Source organism: Arvicola amphibius, chromosome 15, assembly GCF_903992535.2.
Source record: "Arvicola amphibius chromosome 15, mArvAmp1.2, whole genome shotgun sequence".
NCBI lineage: Eukaryota > Metazoa > Chordata > Mammalia > Rodentia > Cricetidae > Arvicola > Arvicola amphibius.
The window spans coordinates 46,366,056-46,386,392 of NC_052061.1; the positions used below are offsets into that span (position 1 = coordinate 46,366,056).

At 53.3% G+C, this 20,337-nt stretch overlaps 1 protein-coding gene across 6 annotated transcripts in view; it reads left to right on the forward strand.

The window, feature by feature from the left end:
• The window catches only part of Gse1 (Gse1 coiled-coil protein), a 342,813-nt gene that overhangs the window by 234,106 nt on the left and 88,370 nt on the right, over nt 1-20,337 (forward strand). For 2 of the 6 annotated variants that reach the window (XM_038312428.1, XM_038312431.1), the window contains exon 1: nt 19,670-20,059. The exons of the other annotated variants lie outside the window; for them this stretch is intronic. In XM_038312428.1, the coding sequence (XP_038168356.1) occupies nt 20,023-20,059 (37 nt within the window). In that variant the 5' untranslated portion in view covers nt 19,670-20,022. Of the gene's footprint in view, nt 1-19,669; nt 20,060-20,337 lie in introns of those variants that run through there. 6 annotated transcript variants of the gene reach the window in all.

A 20,337-nucleotide genomic window follows, 5' to 3' on the forward strand; every position in this document is an offset into this window, starting at 1 on the left:
TCTGCTGTGCAGGCATGCATGCAGACAGAACACTATATACATAATAAATAAATACATCTTTAAAAAAAACTAGCCCTTTATACTTATTTTTTTCCCCACACTTAAACCTGAGTTCCTACCTTCTCACTGAAGTACTGGCCGCCCCAGTGTGCATTCCTCTTGGGAATAGTATAGGAGCCAGGTGGCCCCAGCTACCTAGGAACATCTTGTACCCTCATCTCACCTGCGAATCTCTGGCCCTGCTGGCCTCCTGCTCTTGAGCTGCTGAGCACGGCTTTCTATACAGTGACCGGCGCAAGTGGCGGTGGGCCTGTTTGTGGGTAGGGCTCTATTGGGACTGTGAACTGGGCCAGGGGTAGAGACAGGACAAGGTGTCTGGAACCCAGAGCCAGGCAACTGGCTACCAGGCATACCTCTGTCCCTTGGAGCCGAACCAGTGTGGTCCTATAAGATCCTTGGTGCAAATTAGAGTGGAACAAGGCCTTCTGTGGGTGCCTAAGTACTGCTGAGCTATATGATGAGTCAGCTACACACCTGCCTGCTGGTCCTTTCTGCTAGGTGCACTGCACAGCCTGCTGGTCCTCACTGCCCCACCCTAGGTGCACTGCACAGCCTGCTGGTCCTCTGTGCCCAGCCCGTGGTGCACTGCACAGCCTGCCTGCATGTACCCAGCCTCCCTACCTTGATCGAAACCCACACTCAAAGTTGGAAATGAGAGGGCTGTCTGGAAACGCACACTGGCAGCACCTGCCCTCCCGTCACCCCCTGGCTCCTTGGTTTCCAGCTCAGCCATCTGCCCTGGCTCCTTGAAGCCCGTGGAACCATTTAAAAGGCTCCTAGCGATATTGATCAATCTCTAAAATGGATTATCCTGCCTGCCTCACAGCCTGCCTGGGTGCCCTGGGTAAGATCAGAAAGGAATTATGAGAGCCAGAGGCCGCGGGGAGCAAGGGCGTGAATGGATCTGCTCCAGAGAGGCCGTCTTATCAGAGCCCAGTGCACGCGCCATCTGGGGTGGAGGGGGCTTTGGGAATGTCGGAAAGAGGCCATCGCTGGAGGATTTGTAGCTGAGCCGGCAGGAGGGGCAGGCAGCACAGCCCAGAGCAGTGAAGAGGGCCATTTTTCCTCTGAGATTTTCCCTGGAGAAGTCAAGCCCTTTCGGAAACCCTACTAGCATCCAATCATGGGTGGCAGCCCTATGAACTGCCCCCCCCCCACCACCACCACCGAGGACTGCAGTGCACCAAGGATCCAGGGATAAAGTGTGCTCTGTGAAATCTGAGACTCAGATGGAAAGTTCCCTTCTGAAGTCTCCTAAAGCAGCCAGGTTAGCGCACAGATCCGACATGGAGGGGATGATCACAGCCCCAGAGTGGCTCCCCTTTTTCATTTGGCTTGGTTTGGTGCTAGGTTTAAAGGTATGCACTACCAAGCCTGGCTGACTCCCTGTTTTGAGAGGGCCTAAAGGGAGTGGAGCCCTGAGTGGAGCTGGGAAGGATCCAGCTCTGGGTACAAGGTATTTTGCCCAGAGGTCTCACCTCAGCCCGAAAGTTCGTCCTGGGGCACTCTGCTACCCTGCCTTCCCTAACCTGGAGGGCATGATGTACCCTGGGGTCATCTCTTCCCCCCCCCCCCCCGCCCATGCCTGGCTGAGTCACTTGGGCCCAAGTTGCTGCTGGGTTAGTTTTCACCTCCTGCTCTAGGGTAACCATGCATCCTGTCTCCATGATTATGTACTCATAGTCTGGCTAGGTCAGGCCCAGGTGGAGGACTTCAGGACAAATACCTGTAGGGAAGAAGGTACCAGAGGGCATGGGAGAGCAGTAGGCACTCACACAGGGAGCGGGTGAGGCCATCATCAGGCCTCTGTGGGTGCCTAGGAGGAATAGAACAGAGACCCTGAGACCACAGTGATCCTGTTTCCATGGTCTATCCTGGGGAACAGTGCTGGGAACACTAATCCATCTGCTAGTGTGACATTCATGACCCCAACCAAGGATCCTGGAGCTAGAAGGGCAGGTGGTGGTGGGAGCAGGGAGCCTGGGGGGAGGATATAGGGATGTCTCATGGGGCTGCAGTTGGTCCTCATCTGTGGTAGGCTGTCACTCCTGTAGAGAATGTGCACAAGGGACATGAGAGGCCCCATGGAGGATGTGGCAGCATGGACATATGGGGTCAGGGAGGGAACCAAAGAAGGCATCCTCCTCTCCAGGATGGACATGCAGGTGCCCCAGCCTGGCCTCTGCTAATAGACAGATTTGGGGTGGCTCTACCTTTCAAAGACCAGGGATGGCTCCCATGGCCTCTCAGACAATGCTCTGTGACCTTGGCCCCCAGCCAGCCCTTCTGGCCTCCCCTACCCCTCATGGCCTGAATGTCTTTTGTGTGGTTATGTTTATTTGGTCAAGAGACTTGGAGTCTGAGGAAACAGGTTGGGGGGGCTCCCTTGTCCTCCCCTAAGACAGACCGGATGGCCCTGAGTCCCAAGACAATGGGTTCAGGGAGGGGCCAGGTGCTGGACCTAGGACAGGAAAAGGATAATGGGGGATAAACAGCCCCACCACGGAGTAGAACGTGAGCTGCAGACAATGCTTCTGGCTAAATGAGGTATTCCAACAAGAGTGCCTGACTTGGCATGGGGTGTGGCTGGAGGGGATGTATGTTCAGGGGGACAACAGTCAGTGGCAGGTAGCGTTTAACTCGCCCTGCGGAGACTTTAGCTCCCGATTCAAAGTCTATGCGAACGTTGTAATGTAGTTTGCACCTCGGCTTTGTGTTCCTCACAGCTCTGGAACTATGGGAAATATCACCACCCACTGATTAATATCAGTTCTTTTCCCATTCAATAGATAGACTCGGGGAGACAGATTTGAGGGAACACTAGCCCCTTTGGTAACACAGGTCACTCGGAGTGTTAAAGTTGGGGTGGGATGTGGTGGTCACAGACTTTGGAGGGGAGGGGCTTCTGAGTGTAGCAGATTAGTGGAGGCTCTAGATAGGTGCTGGAATTTAGGAAGTAATTCTACTGTCACACTCTGCCTTGGGGCTATCACTGGGAGTTTAGCGGGTTAGGGAAGGTGCTAGCTAGGACGTGGGCGTGGTCGAGCCCCTGGGCTAGCAACCTCTGTGATCCAGGGTTTCCTGAGTTGAGAATTCTTTGTTGTTTTATTTTGGTTCTTGAGATGTGATCTCTCCTAGGCGTGCTGGCCTCAGACTTACTACAACACCTACGTCAACAAGGATGACCTTGAACTTCCGAAGCTCTACCTCCGTCTCCCAGTACTAGAATTATGGGCACGTACCACCTTGTGTGATTTTTTTTTTCCCCCGTGCTAGGATTGGAAGCTAGGGTGTCCTTTATGCTAGGCAAGCAATCTACCAACTGAGCTACAGCCCAGACCCAGTTTCAGTTTTCTGAGACAAGTTTTCACCCTGTATAACCCAGGCTGGCCTTGAACCTGTGACCATTCTGAGTGTTGTTTTACGGACGTGAGGCAACTTACCTACCCCACAGGCCTGTTTCTGTTTCACTGAGCATAGCATCTTCAGAGCTCCCCGCCCTGCAGCAGGTTAGGAGGAGGTCCATCTTTTAGTTCTCTTTCTTTGTAGTCTTCCTTTTGGGGTCCATGGTGCATACACTGTAATAAGGCCCTGTCCCACAGGATCTCAGCCAGGGAGATCAGGCTAGACTGGGGGAGCTGAATCAGGCCTGCCTGTGCCTCTGACCAACCTGGTCTCGTGTCGTTGCCATGATGGAGATCCAGCAAGTTCAGAGCCAGGATTGCACCTTGTCAGAACAAGCCCTTTGGCCACCTGTTCCCTGGAGCCTCAAGGTGTCCGGGAGCAAGCCCAACCTAGACATTTCTTCTCCTTGGCTTGGCCACAGGGTCACAGAACTGCAGAAATCTTTGTGCCAGTGAGTGGAAGGGATAGGGGTAAAGGTCACCTTCTTCTCAGGCTTCCCAGGAGAAGAAAGCAAAACCACTGCCACCCAGGGCTTACAGAACTCACCGGCCGGGACTCTTCTGATAAGGCTGGGTGGGGTGGTTAGTGAAAGGAGAAGTGGGTGAGCCGCCTAGCCAGCTCTCTGTTGGTCCCAGGCCCTGGGTCAGAGGTCACGGAGCATTGTAGATTACCTCAGGTCCTACCCCAGGTGCATTCAGTAAGTGCCTTCTGTATTCCAGGCAGGCATTTCTTAGGGACCCGCTGTATTTCAGACTGTCATTTCTTGACCACCCGCTAGTCTAGGCCTCAGCTTGGGCTTTAATCATCCAAGATGAACACTCTAAGGGCCGCTAGGAGTATAAGTGCAGAGACTCTGGTAGACCAGCAGGACCACTTCTGGACTCAGCCAGGGCCTGGGGGGCTCTCAGCTCATTCCCTCGAGATGGGGCCAAAGTGCAGTAGGGCTAGTGGCTCCTTTGAGCCCAAAGCAGCCTGTCCTCCCCTGGGAACCTACTGTGGGTCAGCCACCAGGTACAGTAGGACCTTTCTGTAGCATCAGGGACCTAGAACCTTCCACACTTCTATACTCAGCACGGAGGGGAAACTGAAGCACAGAAAGGCCACACGTGGCAGATTTGTGTGGTCCCAGACCCTCTCAAGGATAGTTACTGCCCATATATGGCTTTGAAGGCCATCTCACATCATTTTAGCTATGAGAAGAAGTGGTCTCCAAACCACCTGGGGGTACTGAGGCAGGGGTGAGATGTTAAGGAGGACTCAGGCTCACCAAGAATGGATCAGGTGCGGATGACTCGAGCACTGACTAAGCAAAGGGACTCTGCCACTTAAGACTGATCTTGACAGAGGAGGTCTTGGAAGGGCTTGAGGGGCAAGAGCCCCAGGAGAGTGAGAGGGGAACCAGAGGCAGTGAGTGAGCCTCAAGTCTCAAGCCAGCCCAATGGAGTAGCAGGGAGAGGCCAGCCCCACTCTTGCCCACACCAGTCCTGATGACCATGCCCAGCACCTCAAAAACATCTGGGTCCAATTCCCAGCATCCAAACCAGGTGGCTCAAGACGCGCCTGTAACTACAGCTCCAGGGGATCCAGCGCCCTCTCTGGTCTCCGCCGGCACTGCACTGACGTGCGCATACAAGCAGAGACACATACAGAGACACGATTTTTTTAAAAAAAAAAATAACAATGAAGGAGAAAAAGAAAGCAATAAGTGTAAAGCCAGAGATTAAATGTTAAAACACAGACTGGAGTAAGGAGTTGCGGGGGCGGAGAAGGACTGTTTGGAATAGGTCCCCAGGGGGTGTTATCTTAATCCAGACCTAGGTGGAAGAAGGAGCCCTGTGGAGAGCCAGTGCAGAAGCACCGGGGCACAAAGCAACTGGCAACGGTAGCGGTAGCGTAGGTGGAATGCAGGAGCCAGGCCTCAGTAGGAACACAAGCCCCTGAGAACAGGTCTCCTGGTTGTTGTGGAACATGTCACCAACCTGGCAGTCATCTCCTGTCTGTGCAGGACTTCTAGGTGGCTACCCTGCTGGGCTCCCAGCCTCTCTCATATGTAGCTGTACTGAGAGCAGATGACCCAGGCCCAAAGAGGGAGGTGAAAGAAGGCATAGTGACCGTTCTGCTCTGTTGCGGATACACTCTGGAGCCTTCTGTGGCCACTTGGCTGGTTCATGGGCAATGGAGGTTTTCCTGATTTTATGTGCACGAGTGTTTTGCCTGAATTATGTGTCTGTACTGTGCCTTATGCCTGAGGAGGCCAGAAGAGGGCATCGGGGTCCCCTGGAACTTACAGGTGGTTGTCAGTCGCTGTGTGGGTGCTGGGAGTTGAACCCAGGTCCTCTGGAAGAACAGCCGGTGCTCGTAACTGCTGAGCCATCTCTCCAGCCCAGATAATAGGTTTTTTGGGTTTTTTTTTCAAAATTTATTTATTATGTATACTACATTCTGCCTCGATATATGCCCGCACGCCAGAGGAGGGCGCCAGATCTCAGTACAGATGGTTGTGAGCCACCATGTGGTTGCTGGGAATTGAACTCAGGACCTCTGGAAGAGCAGCCAGTGCTCTTAACCTCTGAGCCATCTCTCCAGCCCGATAATAGGTTTTTTGTTATCAAAGCTTTGCCACTAGTGGGAGAGGAGAGGAAGAGGAGAGGATAAGAAGAGGAAAAGCAGGTGAGCTTTCTTTGGGGCCTGCCTGGGGCCTGTTATCTGTCAGGTTTATTGCTCAGAACGATGTGGCAACTTGGTGGGAGTCTAGAAGCAGGGTGTACAGAAGTCACACATGATCCCAGCAGCCCCATGCCCTTTCCTTTTTAAAACCTGACTGCAGACTGGGCGCTGGTAGCGCACACCTTTAATCCCAGCCCTCAGAAGGCAGAGGCAGGCAGATCTCTGTGAATTCGAGGCCAGCCTGGTCTACAGAGTGAGTTTCAGGACAGCCAGGACTGTTTCACAGAAAAACTCTGAATTGGGGGGAGGGGGGACAAACAAACAAACAAGCTGACCACAGCTGGGGGCCTGGCCAGGGCCAGCGTCTTGGCTGAAGGTATTTTAGAGAGACTTGTAGGCGGTGGGTAGATGGCTTGGTTTGGGTACCACCATTTTTTTCCTTCCTTCCTTCTTCCTTCTTCCTTTCTTTATTTTGGTTTTTTTTAGAAAGGGTTTTTCTGTGTAGCCCTGGCTGTCCTGGAACTCACAGATCCACCTGCCTCTGCCTTCTGAGTGCCGGGATTCTGGTGCCAGTGAGGTCACAGTGGCAGGAGTAGGAAGAGGGGTCAGGAAGAGCACACCTGCTCTCCAGGAGGCTGTGCAGGCCTCAGAGACCCACATGGTGACTCACGGCCATCTGTAACTCCAGCCCTCAAAGCTCTACCGCACAGAGGCAGGCTCTGGCCCTCCCCGCCATTCTCTGGACAGGGTGGAAGACAATGCCATTTCCTTTCCTAGGGTAATGTCCCTCTTGCCCTTGGGGCCTGTGATTTCCCATCTCCTACTCGCTCCTTTCCAGCCCCCAAGTCTCCATGTCCTTTCACTGAAGTAGGTAGGACCCTCTCCCCCCAAGTCCACCATCTTGGCCAGCATGACACACCACACACACCTGGTGCTTATCAGGATCCAGGGGACTGGGCCCAGCTCCCGACTCTCCATGAGTCCCCTCTCAGCCCTGCCCACTCCTCTAAGGGGCTTAATGAAGGAGTGCCTGGTTTATTTATGTACCGACCTCGCCTAATTGGCGTGTTTGTCTTTCCGCATTATTCCCAGCTGGACAGAGCAGTTTGAACAACAAATACAAAAAAGGCCGGATTTCTGTGGCAGCATCTTGTTTTTGCAAACTTGTCTGCTGTCCCCGCTATTAGCCACGTGCGCGTTCCCCGGCTCCAGCCATATGCAGTAAGCACTTAATTGTGGGTGCAGTTAGTCGAGGCGGGCACTCTCCGCAGATTTCAGGGGTGAAGAAACCTAATTATACCTGCAATTGAGTGCTTTAGCGGGGACAAACATGCCTGTTCAGCTAATTGCAGGCACCAAAATTGCCCCCACAGAAAGAGTTCCTGGCAGAGGCTTTGAGCAAGAGGCCACGAGGCCTAATAAAGCCTGAGAGCTGAAATTATAGCGGCAGGGGGGGGCTCGCTTTGGCCTGAAGGATAAGGCTTTCTGTCTCAGCCTGAGTGCTGTATTTCTCCGTGATGGAGGCCATTTCCAGGCCTCGGCTGGTTTTTCATTATGTCTTGTCTCCGCACAGAGTGTCATAGGGGAAGGATAAGCCACACTCCCCCTCTCTGCTGGCTGCCTTGGGCAACTAACGGGGCTCATCACCCTGGCCCCCCAGAGACCTAGCTTGTAGACCTGCTTTGGCTGATTGCTGCTGTCGCTCAGTCCTAAATTAGGACACTTGATTTTACAGCCAGGTTGTTTGACCAAGTGGCTGGTGTATTTGAGGAACTTTTTATTATTACTGTTATTATTACTTTTTATTTCATGGACATTAGTGTTTTGCCTGCATGTCTATGTGAGGGCGTCAGATCACCTGGAACTAGAATCACAGACAGCTGTGAGCTATCTAGGGTGCTAGGAATTGAACCTGGATCCTCTGGAAGAGCAGCCCATGCTCTTAACCACTAAGCCACCTCTCCAGGCCCTGAGGAACATTTTAAAATTTTCATTTATTATTTATTTGTTTGTTTATTCTGTGTGAGGGGGACATGTGTGACACTGGGTGTGTGTGTGTGAGCTGGAAGGTTCCCTCCTTCCACCATGTGGGGTCTGGGGACTGAATTCAGGTTGTCGGGCTTGGACACAGCTTTCTTTACCCATGCCTAAGCCGTCTAACCAGCCGCTATTTGAGGAACCTTGGTATGTGTCTGTGTGTATGTTTTGCTTGTATATGTGAGGTCAGAAGTCAGCCTTGAGTGTCATTTGAAGAATTTTTTTCAAAAGATTTTTATTTTTATTTCTTACAGTTTTGTTTTTTCAAGACACAGGGTTTCTCTGTGTAGTCCTGGCTGTCCTGGAACTTGCTAGTAGACCAAGCTGGCCTTGAACTTAGAGTTCAGCCTGCCTCTGCCTCCTGAGAGCTGGAGTTAAAGGTGTATGCCACCACTGCCTGGCAATTTTTTTAAATGGTTTTTCGAGACAGGGTTTCTCTGTAGCTTTGGAGCCTGTCCTGGAACTTGCTCTGTAGACTAGGCTGGCCTCATACTCACAGAGATCCGCCTGCCTCTGTCTCCCGAGTGCTGGGATTAAAGGCATGCACCACCACTGCCCAGCTGTGGCAGTTTTTTTAAAAAAATATCTAGTTAGGCCTGGTGGTACACACCTTTAATCCCAGCACTCAGACAGAGACAGGTGGATCTCTGTGAGTCCCAGAACAGCCTGATCTACAGAGTGAGTTTTAGACAGCCAAAGCTACATAGTAAGAACCTGTCTCAAACAGACAAATTGTGTGTGTATCTGTATAATGTAGGTATGTGCACATGAGTGCAGCACCCTCGGAAACCAGAAGAGGGATCAGATCCCTTGGAGCTGGAGTTACACAGTTGTGAGTCACCCACCCTGGGTGCTAGGAACTGAACTCAGGCCCTCCGGAAGAGCAGTAGGAACTCTTAGCTGCTGAGCTATGCCTCCAGCCCCTGAAAAAAAAATTAAACAATTCAAAGTACAGGACACAAGGCCTTTTTTTTTTTTAAGTTACACGCTTCACATTCTTCTTTATTTGGGTTTGTTTGAGACAGGGTCTCATTCAGGCTGGCATGGAACTCACTGTGTAACCAAAGATAATCTCCAACTTGCAGTGATCCTCTGTCCAGCCTCCCAAGCCATGGAATTACAGGTGTAGACCCCAACACCATGCTGCTGCTGCTGCTGCTGCTGCTGCTGCTGCTTCCTCCTCCTCCTCCTCCTTCTCCTTTTCCTCCTCCTCCTCTTTCTTCTTCTCCTCCTCCTCCTCATTCTTTTTTTTTTTTTTCTCCCAACAGGTCTCACATAGGCTAGCCTTGAACTTAGTAGCTAAGGATGACCTAGAGCTTCTAGCCCCCACCCCCCTCCAACTCCCAAGTCCTGGCATTACAGGTATGCACCCCTGCAACCTGTTTGTATAGTGGGGAATGGAACTCGGGGCTTCATGAGAGCCAGGCCAGTACTCTGTGGGCTGGGCTAGCTCTCTGGCCTTCCTCACCTGCTACACTGTTGTTGAGACAGGGTTTTCCTATGCAGTCCAGGGTTCAGGGTTCGCTCAGTAACTCCCCCACCGGCTGACTTCTGCTTCTGCTTTGTAACACTTCTTAGTGAACAGGGCTGGGCCAGGGTGCAGGAAGTGGGAAAGCCACCCTCAGGTCTACAGGCAAAGGAGAAGCAAGCTGCACAGGGCAGCCTTTTCTTCAGAAGCCTGGTCTGGTTCTTAAATGCCAAGATAAGCAGATGGCATGTCTGTGTGTCTGAAGCCTGGACGTGCCAAGCTGGAAGGCCCTCTGATCATTTGGTTGAAGTGACCTACAGAAGATACAGAAAGCACGAGAAGGCCAGAGCCACAGTCTCTGGGGAGGGGCAATAAGGCTGCTGGAGCCTGGCTTGCTCCCCTCTGCCCATCTGCTCCTTGGCATCCAGCTGTGTCCTACACCTGGTGGGGAACAGAGGCAATTCTGGGATAGTTCACCCAGGAGCCCTGGATATGGACTTGGGACAAGTATCCAGGCCAGAATCAGAGCCTGGCTGGCTTTGCCTCTTTATCTTGTGAGTCTGAGTCTCATGGTCCAATGTCTGGCCTGGATAGGGCTTTTTCTGGTGGCTAGGTACTCCGGAGCTGGCCTCCTCCTGTGAAGTTTCCCACCAGAAACCACCGATTTTAGCCAAATGGGAAGAATCGGTTGCATTGGAGGACTGAGCCCCCAGTTTGGTACCTCCAGGGGTAGAGGAAGCCAAGTGTTGTCTGAGGTCGGCAACCGGAAGTGAACCAGGCCTTAAGTGACTCCAGTTCCCATCTGGGACTTAAGGAAGTGATTCTCAACCTGCAGCTGTGTTCTCCAAGGTGGTCCTGTCAGGGGACACATTGACTGTCACAACTGAGGCTGTCGCTTAACACCTGAGAGCCCTATAGTGCCTGAGGCAGAATGCAAGGGCTGTCCCAGGAGACACCCCAGGCTAGGGAAGTGTCCAGGACCCTTGTATTGGTTCAGGCCCCAGGAGGGCCAGCTAAGGATAGACAGACCCTGTGGCCACTGACAAACTAGAGAATTGACACGGTGACTCAGTGACTTTGGTTTTGAGGTGTGGAGGGGCTGTGTGCCTGACTTTCTTTTCCTGCCCCGCTTTATGAGAAGCAGGGCCTAGTAGGAGCCAGCCAATAGGAACCATGCCTTGGAGGCCAGAGAACTTCATGGTATGCATCACTGCTGGCTTGTGTGAGTGACAGGCCTCTCCCATTGGACAGCCACTGACTGGTGGTAGAGAGGCCCTCAGGTGAGAAGAAAACCTAGTAGGTTGATCTAGGGTAGGAGGCAGAGCAAAAGGACAAAAAGCCAGGACAGGGAGGCTGTCTTCCTATGCCCTCTGCAGGTTACCTGTTGGGACTCCAACAGCTCCTTTCTAGGCTATGTTGAAGCACAACATACCTGACCAGAGCTGTGAGGTCTCGATGTGGCCAGGAAGTCCCAGATGTGAGACAGCAGAGGGCTACTTCCAAAGATAAGCCCTGTGGCCGGCCAGTCCCCATGGAGCACCATGGGGATTGGGCCCTTTGCCCAGTCTTTTGGCGACTTCCTGAAAGCCCAGGCCGTAGAAGCCTGCTCTAGGTCTAGCCTGGACAGGAAGTTAGACTCAGCTCCACAGGGTGGTGGAGGGGAGCAGTGAATCCCTTCCCCCTTCCTCACACATGTTGCTTTTCCTCTTGTGGGATTTTTTTTTTAAAAAATTGGTTCATTGATTTGAGTATTCATTCATTTATTGTACAGTACTGGGGATTGTACAAGCTAAGCCCTCTTTTTACTTTTGGTTTTTTGTTTTATTTGCTTTTGTTTGTTTTGTTTTGTTTGAGACAGGGTTTTTCTGTAGCTTTGGAGCCCTGTCTCGAAACTCTGTAGACCAGACTGGCCTTGAACTCACAGAGATCCACCTGTCTCTGTTCTGTCTCCCCAGTGCTGGGATTAAAGATGTGTACCACTACTTCCTTGGTCTTCTTTTTACTTTTTATTGTGAGACAGAACTTCACTAAATTTCCCAGACTGACCTCGAGCTCACTCTGAAGGCCAGTCCGACCTGCTTCACCCTCCCAAGTGCTAGGATTATAGGGCCCGAGGCACCAAGAAGTCCAGCTTGGTTAGTGCTACATTTAAATGGAGTTCGATGGCTGGAGAATTGGCTCAGAGGTTAAGAGCACTTTCAGCTCTTACATAAGACCAAGGTCAAGTTTACAGCACCCACGTAGTGCCTCACAACTGCCTGTAACTCTAGTTCAGGGAATTTAGTGCCCTCTTCTGGCCACTGAGGGCATTGCATACACTGGTTGCACATACATACATGCAAACATTCATACATAAAGCAAACAAAAAAGTGAAACATATATAGCTGTTTGTTTGTTTGCTTGCTTGCTTGCTTGCTTGCTTGCTTGCTTGCTTGCTTGCTTTTGAGACAGGATGGCCCTGGCTGGCCTGGAACTCCCTCTGTAGACCAGACTGACCTCAAACTCAGAAATCCACCTGCCTCTGTCTCCTGAGCGCTGGGATTAAAGGCATGTGCCAATACCGTCTGGCAATAACTGTTTTCTGCTGGTTTGTTTGTTTTTACAGAGGCTTTAAAAGAGGGTTGGAGCTGGGGGTGTGGCTCAGTTGTTAGAGTGTTTACCTGTCCTGCACAAAGGCTGAGTACCATCTCATAAACCAAGCAAGGTAGTATACAGCTGGTCATCCAATCCTGAGAGGCTCTGTCTCAGAAAAAAAAAAAATAGAGGCAGGCAAACCTCTCTGAGTTAAAGACTAACTGGGACTACATAGTAAGACCCTTTCTCAAAACAAAAATAACAACAAATAAAAACAAGACAGTGGGCTGGAAGGATGGCTCAGTGGTTAAGAGCACAGGCTGCTCCTCTAGAGGACCTGGGTTCAATTCCCATCACCACGGCAGCTCACTCCTTTCTGTAACTCCAGTTCCAGGAGTTCCAACACCTTCACACAGATACACATGCAGGCAACATATCAGTGCGCACACAATAAAAACAAATGATTTTCTAAAAAGACAACAACAAAGAAAAGATTTTTATCTAGATGTGGTGGCTGCCCTGGAGGTCTTAGCAGAAGATCCAGGATTCAAGGTTGGCCCAAAATACAAGGCAAAATCTTGACTCAAGAAGTTTTGGGGGGAAAATCTTGTTGCTGGTTCCAAGATCAAAGAGAAAGTCAAGGCCGAGGCAGAGCCAACTAACAAGAAGAGTCCAGGGGCCTCACCTCGCACTGCAAAAATGAAATGGTTCAGTCAATAAAAATCAAATAGGGCTGGCAAGCTGGCTCAGCAGGCAGAGGTGCTTGCTGCCAGTTCTGATGTCCTGAGTTAGGTCCCCAGGACCTACACTGTAGAAAGAGAGAAACAACCCTGGCAAACTGCCCTCTGATCTACACACACATGCCATGGCATGCACATATACACAGAGATAAATACCTTAAACCTCTTTTGTGCTTCTGGGAGAGGAAGAGGCCCTACCTGACTGTCTGTCACTCTGTGTAGGGTCTAATCTGTAGATTTCCTTTTCTGGGATTTGTGACTTAGGGCCATTTGACTTCTCTGGCCTTAGCATCTCGTGGGAGGAATGGGGAGAATGAAGACAGACAGGTTTACTCTTCTGGCAATGATGAGTCTGTCTTCTTAAAGCTGAAGTATGTGACCCAGAGCTGGGAAAGGAGCTAAGGGGACAGTTGGGCTGTGCCAGAGACACTGTCAGAGTCATCCTGAAGGCCTCACTTGGGGGCAGGGGGGAAGGACACTTGTTACCTGACAGTAAGCATGTGTCTGTGTTATGGACAGCTGAGAAGGGGTGGGGCAGGGGCCTTTGGACACTGTGGAAGAGCTAGCTGATGGGGGTCCTGCTGTCTTCAGTACTGGGTTCAAGGCCATGTACCCCCAGAAAGAGCAAGCACAGGCTCACGTAGGACATCTCTCCTAGCCAGGCCCTGACATGGCAAGCCAGGCTGTCCATCTCCTTCTCTTGCCTAGAACTGGGTCCCACGATTTGGAGGTTGGAAGGAAAGGTCACTGCTGCCCTGGGTCTTGAGGAGACTCCAGGGACCAGAGCCTGTGCTCCTGGGTGGAGCCTCAGGAAGGCGATCTGTCTCTGAGGCAGATGGCCAAGCTAATGGCCTTGGGCCATGCCTGTTCCCAAAACCCACTAGACATGTGTGTCACCATTTGAAACCAGGAGGGTGGCCATGACGCTAGAAAGCCCAGGTCCCATGGGGTTGTTGGTTTCTGGGTGCCAGACTGCTGTAGGATTCCTGACACTCCCTGCCCAGGACCTGATACAATCCAGCTGACCTGAGCCCCTCTGGAGGCAGGCTAACAGGAGCAGATCACTGTTACAGAGGGGACCAGTGAGATGAGGCCCCTGGAGCTATGGTAATGAATCACCACAAACCGAGTGACCTCTGTGAAGCCAGAGACTTTCTGACTGTCCAGTGGCTGAAGTCAGGTCAGAGTCACCGGCTCTGCTCCCTCTGGAGGCTGCAGGAGGCGCTTCAACTTCTCCAGTGCCTGGGGCTGCAGCTTTCAACGGCTGTGGCTCCATCACTCCTGCTTCTGTCTCTGGCCTCACGTGGCTTCTCTCCTGATTCGCTCTGTTTATACTCTCCTCTTTTTGGTGTTCGGTGTGTGTGTGTGTGTGTGTGTGTGTGTGTTGTATGTTTGGTAAAAGTGTCAATATGTAGCCCTGGAAGATTCTATGGTTCGGACCAGGCTACTCTTAATCTGCAGTGATCTTCCTGCCTCTGCCTCTGTCTCCAGTGTTAGGATGGTCCAAGCCCAGCTCCTCTCCTCTTTCCAAGTCTAGCCAGTCTCTGTCTCCAGTCTGGCATTCCTTTCTTCTTCCTGCTTTAGTTTCCCAAATGGTAGCATTGCAGGTGTTTCACCTCACCTGATCCTCTCTATAGGTCACCCCAGTACTCAGAAAAGACCCTAACTTCATCGAGCCTGCGTAGACTTCTTTGGAAGCAGGTCGCAGGCCTAGGTACCTGGCCAGGTCTTTGGCAGGCCACCATTTAACCTACTGCACGGGGCAGGACCAGGCTTGGACCCCAGAATTTTTGTGAGACCCCCCCCAAGATGGGCAACACCTGGTCAGGGGAGAAGGCGTGAAAATAGACCTCTCACAAAGAAGGAAACAATCCCAAACACACAGCCGTCACAGCCAGCTGTGAGCACAGACCTTTCTCTCACAATCTTGGACTCACTTATCTCAGGGGCTTGCTGTCACCTGAGGACCAGAGCCTGAGGGAGAAGCCGGTGTCACCAGTCCCTTTGTGTCCTTGGGCAGCTAACCTCACACCCCTGGTGCTTAGCATTAAGCGTTATAAAGTCCCAAGACAATGCATCTGTCTGGTGGGGGTGGGCAAGTCCCCCAAATGCTGACAAAGCCACTGAAGAGCAGGGAGGACAGAGCTGAACCCACTGAGACCCGTCTTTCACTGCTGGTGGTGTCTCTGTTGTTCCATAGCCGGGGAAGTCCCTGAGCAGGCCAGGTGCTGGAAGCACCCACATCCGGTCTTCTCCTGGCATGCATGAGTGATCCACCCCAACTTTCAGATGAGGAGACAGGGCACACAGGGTTTGGACACAGGCCTCCAAGGCTCAAACCCTAGTTCTAGCCATCTACCGGCTCTGAGTCTTTGGAGAAGGTGCTCAAGCTTCTCTGTGCCTCATTTGGAAAACAGAATTGTGAAGGGTGACCTAAAGCGAGCTGGCCCAAAGGATTCCCTGGGTCCCCTATGAAGAGCAGTCGGAGCAGCGCCTGGCCCAGACTGAGCTCCTAGGAAGTACCTGCTTCCTCACCACCATGCTAAGGGGGACAGGTGGGCATCTGGAGGATCCAGCATGTCCTAGAAACCGTGCAGCCTTGGTACTCCAGGCTCTGCTCTTTCCTAGAGTCTATGGCATGAGGGCTCCTTCTGTGCACCTCCTCTGGCCTCCTGGCCTGGGGGGGTCCAGCACATGATGGGTGATGGGCACAGCTGGCAGGGAGCTGCCTGCCTTAGCATGTGGGAGAGTCTATTTTTACTGTGTTCAGCTGACTGGGACTGGCTGGGCTGTATCTGAGCCCATATAAGAGTAGCCCTGCTAGAGGGAGTGTGGGACCCCTCTGTGTTGAAGGGGCAGCTAGCGTGGGTGCTGCATCTTCAGAATGGGGACCTCCTGGTTTCATGCATCTCCTCAGGGTGGCCTGGACCCCTACCTTCTTTCCTATTGGCAAATGGGGGGATGTCAGCACCTCCCTTCCTGATCTTGGGTGGCTTTCAGGGTGGTGTCTCTCTGGAGCTAAGAGGAAGAATGGCCTGTGGTGTCCCTGCCTCTCAAAAGGCCCAGAGGAAGGATGGTTTCTGGGTGGTCCAGCCTCCCCATTGCTGCCTCTTCTTCATCAACCCCTCCACACATTAAAAAGAGAGAGAGGATACTGGCTCAGCAGACTCTGGGAGAAAAGAGGGACAGAAAGAGTCAAGGACCACCTTTCCTTGCACAGAAACCTTCTGGGATAAAACCTAGGGAGGCAACAGCCTTATCCAGACACCCGCAGCTGGTGTTGGTGTGCCCACATGGTTTGTGGTGGGAGCACTGGGCTCATGTCCCATCTGAAGGAGGCCACAGACATGCCTGATGGAGGGCTGGCTCCCCCTGGGATATGAATGGCTGTAGTGATGGGGTCCACCCACCACAGCAAAGCCACAGGGGACAGTGGGAAAGAGAAAGTGCAGCCAGCTACCCTGTTCAGCCACATTAGTCAAACAACCCAACCATTCAAAGACAGCCAGCACTGAGCTGGCTGCTAGGGGTTGGGGGGGGGGGCTTTGTATTCCTGGCTGTTTGGGCACCAGGTTTTTGGGGGGCTATGGGATGACCACTCTCCCCCAGCAGAGCTCATAGTGTTCCACCCTCCAGAAGTTCCTATCACTAACCTACTTTGAGCTTCCAGGCTCGGGCAAAGGAGCCAGGCTATCAGTAACAGCACACAGCTAGCCTCCTTCCCCAGGGTGCGGCTCTAAGCAATTAGGGCTTGGCCCGCACGGTCTTGATAATTGGATGCAGGCATTGGAATTCTTATTAGGAGAGAGGTTTGTCTTTGAGGAGGCACAATGATACAGGGATGGTAAGTGCAGCTGGCCCACCATAGTGGGGCTCCTCTGCGCCTGTTCTTCCCCGGCCCAGGCATTCTCCCAGGCCTCCCCTGTCCCCTATGGGTCCCCACTGGCCCGAGGAGCTGGCACATAAGCCCGGCAGTTTGGACTCCAGTCTGGACAGCTCTTTCTCCACAGGTGGCTCCAAGAAGGACGGCTCCTTTCAGAATGACTTCCTCTACTTTAGCAGGGAAAGGAGGGGGGTGCCCAGCCTATTGGGGGAGCATCCTCCCTCTGTACCCTGCCTGTGATTGGCCCATAATTACAGGTTTATTGCCTGTATAGCTATTGTGTAATGACATGTTTGCAAATTAATTTTTATGGCTCCTGCCATTAGCATATACAGTGGAGGAAGGTTTCGTATTAATTACTACTGTTGTTCCCGTAATCCCGGAGAATTAAAAACCAATAAAAGAATGACAACACAAACTGATAGTTTAGGGTCTTTTAAAAATAGTTTTTATTTTTTTTTCCCTAAGTACTAGCGCTTATGAGAGGTCGGGGCGGGGTGTATGTGTGTAGGGGCATCTGGTCTCTCTTCTACCATCCGGAGCTCCCTGAATCGTGCAGGCGGGTGATGGTGGCCCTAGACACTCCAGCCCCGCCTGTGTGTCCTCGCCTTACAGGCAGCCCCCGAAAACAAAGGGCCGCAGCCTAGGGCCCGGCTTGACCTCTGGGGTCACGTGGGACAGAGCGGTCAGAGGCCCTCTCCAGCGCCCTCCTCGGGGCCGAAGAGGTCGTGCAGCCAGAGTCAGAAGACACACTGGGTCCCCACCTCCCTCAAAGTGCCCTCTAGAGATCTCCTCTGGTGTCCTGTATTCTGGAAGTTTGGCTGTCATCTGAAGCCACCGAGTTTATTAGGATCTTGGGGCCACTGGTTGGAGACCCGTGATGGGTGCCGAGATCAGAGAACCGTGGCAGAAACCCCAGCCTGGCGCGATCATGCGCCTGCTGTGCGTACCTGCGGGCTAGGACTTGAGGATCTGGGGTCAAAAGGTGACCCTTAGTGTCACCGAGTTAGGATCCCAGTTAGTTGCGCCACTGCGGTGGGGGAGAGCTTCCGTAAAAGGACTTGAAAAACAAATGGTCGCATCTTGATACTTGCTTTGCTGCGTGCGTTTAGTAGAAGGGGCTGGTTTTGTGGGTAAATGGATGCTGTCTCTTTAAAATCGCTGGGCTGGACAATGAGCGCACAGGATGTGGTTTGGCGGCAGGGTTTTTTCCCCTTCGATTTGGGGAATTATCACTTGGGGCCTTCTTGAGCTGGTGTGAACGCACGGCGGCTGGGGAGGGGAGATACAGGCGCCACACTCACGCTCAGTGCAGTCGGTCGTTTGCTTAAACCAAATTAGCCGGGCTCTCGTTACTATGGTGCAGCCGGGGCTTGCAGAGTCCCAGTAATAGCATTTATTAGGTCTGTTTGCCTGGAAGCATGCCTTCCCGGATCTGATAATGCCCGGGTGCAGGAGAGTGTGGGAGATGGTATCAAGCATTTGATTACACTTGCAACAGGGATTTTTTTTTAAGGGGTAGGGCGTGGGGGGGGGCGGGAGGAAAGGAAAGAGAGGCCAACAGCCGTCCCTAGCTCTCCCGGGCGCGGTCTCTACAGCCCCCAGCGGGCTGCACAAAGGGCGGCCCCGGCCTCCCCGGGGCACGGTCGTGGGGGGGGGGGGGTCGTGCTCCCGGCTCCCGCAGCTGTCAGACGTGGGTGGGGAGGAGCTAGGGCGGGCCGGCGGCCAGAGCGCGGAGTTGGGCAGCCAGAGGGGGGCCCCGCGGCGCCCGCAGCCGCCCACTGTTTGCAAACGGCCCGCTCCCTGACAGAGGGGAGAATCGTGCAATCCGAAGCAGGAGCATCCGCTGCTGGCCCTTGGCGGCGGGTCTGGTCTGTAAGGCTCTGCGGCCGCGCACGGGCAGGTCGCAAGTGGGACTCTTCGTCACCGCGGCGCGCAGCCGGGAGCTCCGGGAGGACGCAGCGCAGACGGAAGGAGCCGCCCGCCGCTGCGCCCCTTCCCTTTCGCTTTCATTAGGAGAGACAAATCTGCTGTCAGGCAGCCAGCTTTCCAATTTACCGATAATGATTCTTGCATGAAAATTGATCGAGGGGCTCTCCACCGCCGCGCGCTCTTGCCTCCCGCTCTCCTGCTCCTGCCGGCTGCGCCCCCGCGAGTTCCTCCTCCTCCTCTCCCTCCTCCCCACCCCCTCCGTCTGAGTCAGTGGTGGGACGCCGGGCGGGGAGATAACCAAAAAGGGGGGGTGCTGGTGGCGACGGGGGAGGGGAGCCTGCCCTCGCTAGCGTCCCTAGCCCAAGACTTGTTTGTCGCCGCCGCCTCTCCTATTGACTAGGCGAAATCTGCCCCTCGGTACTTCTTGGCTGTTTGGGTATTAATTTTCTCCACCCCCAGCACCCCTGCCGAGCGCCCCCCTCCTCCTCTCTGCACCCCGCCCCTCCTCACCCAGTAGCTAAGGGGAAACGAAAACAAAGCCGATTTCTCCTTGGCAACCAGATGCCCCCTCCCGCCGCCCCCCTTCCTTTTCCCTTCTGGTTCTGAACGTGAAACCCTGTTGGAAACAGGTCTCTTGACCCTCGCCCTTGACATTCAAATGGCTGAATGGAGGCGAGATTGCTGTTCGCACGTCTTAGGGGGTGCTTTTTTCCTCTCTCTTTTCCTCTCTCTCTCTCCAGTCTCTTTTTCTTTCCAATGAGTAATCCCTGAAGACCTTAACCCCCCAATTTCATCACCCTCACCGCCCCCCCCTTATTTTTCTCTCTCCTCTTCTGCTCTCCCGCCCTCTTCCCTCCACCAGCTCCCCCTCCTTTTTTTTTTTTTTAATTTGCATCTCAAGTCCAAAAGGCAGAAAATACACACGCGGCGAAGACGCCGGGCCGCTGTGGAGGCTCCGGCCCTTCCTTGGTCAATTACCTCACTGTGGATCTGCTCGGGCCGAGGTGGCCGAACCTGCCCGGGCGCTGGACTGAGAGACAGCCTTTGATCTTCTTGGAGAGGGGAAAGGAAAAAACACAAACTGGTTTCTACCCCCAGCGCTCGGGGGATTGCATCTTTGCCTTTATTTTATTGTTTTGGACATTTCTGAGTGCCGTGGCTTGGACGCTGGTTTTGTTTCATTGCTGGGCTTGAATTTTTTTTCCTCTTTTCCTTCTTCGTCCCTCTCTGGCCACTATGGAATTCTAACCTGAGCCATGTTTGGACTGAAGCCGCCTCTCTATTACTTACCAGGTAAGCGAGTGGTGCGCCGGGTCCACGGGTCTCCAGGCCAGGGCGCGTAGGGGCGCACAGGGGCGCGCGGCTCGGCTGCCCGCTCGGTGCGCGCTGCCGCGTGGGGCGCCCGGCCGGGTGCGCGTCTCGCTCCTTTTGTCTGCGCGGAGCCGGCGGCGCTGAGCCCAGGGCGCGATCGCGCGGGTGTGAAGTTACTTTCCCGCGGGCGGCGACCCGGGGGGCCCCCCTGGCCCCGCCGCCCCCTCCCGATTCCCTGGAAGGTTTTGTTGTGCGAGGCC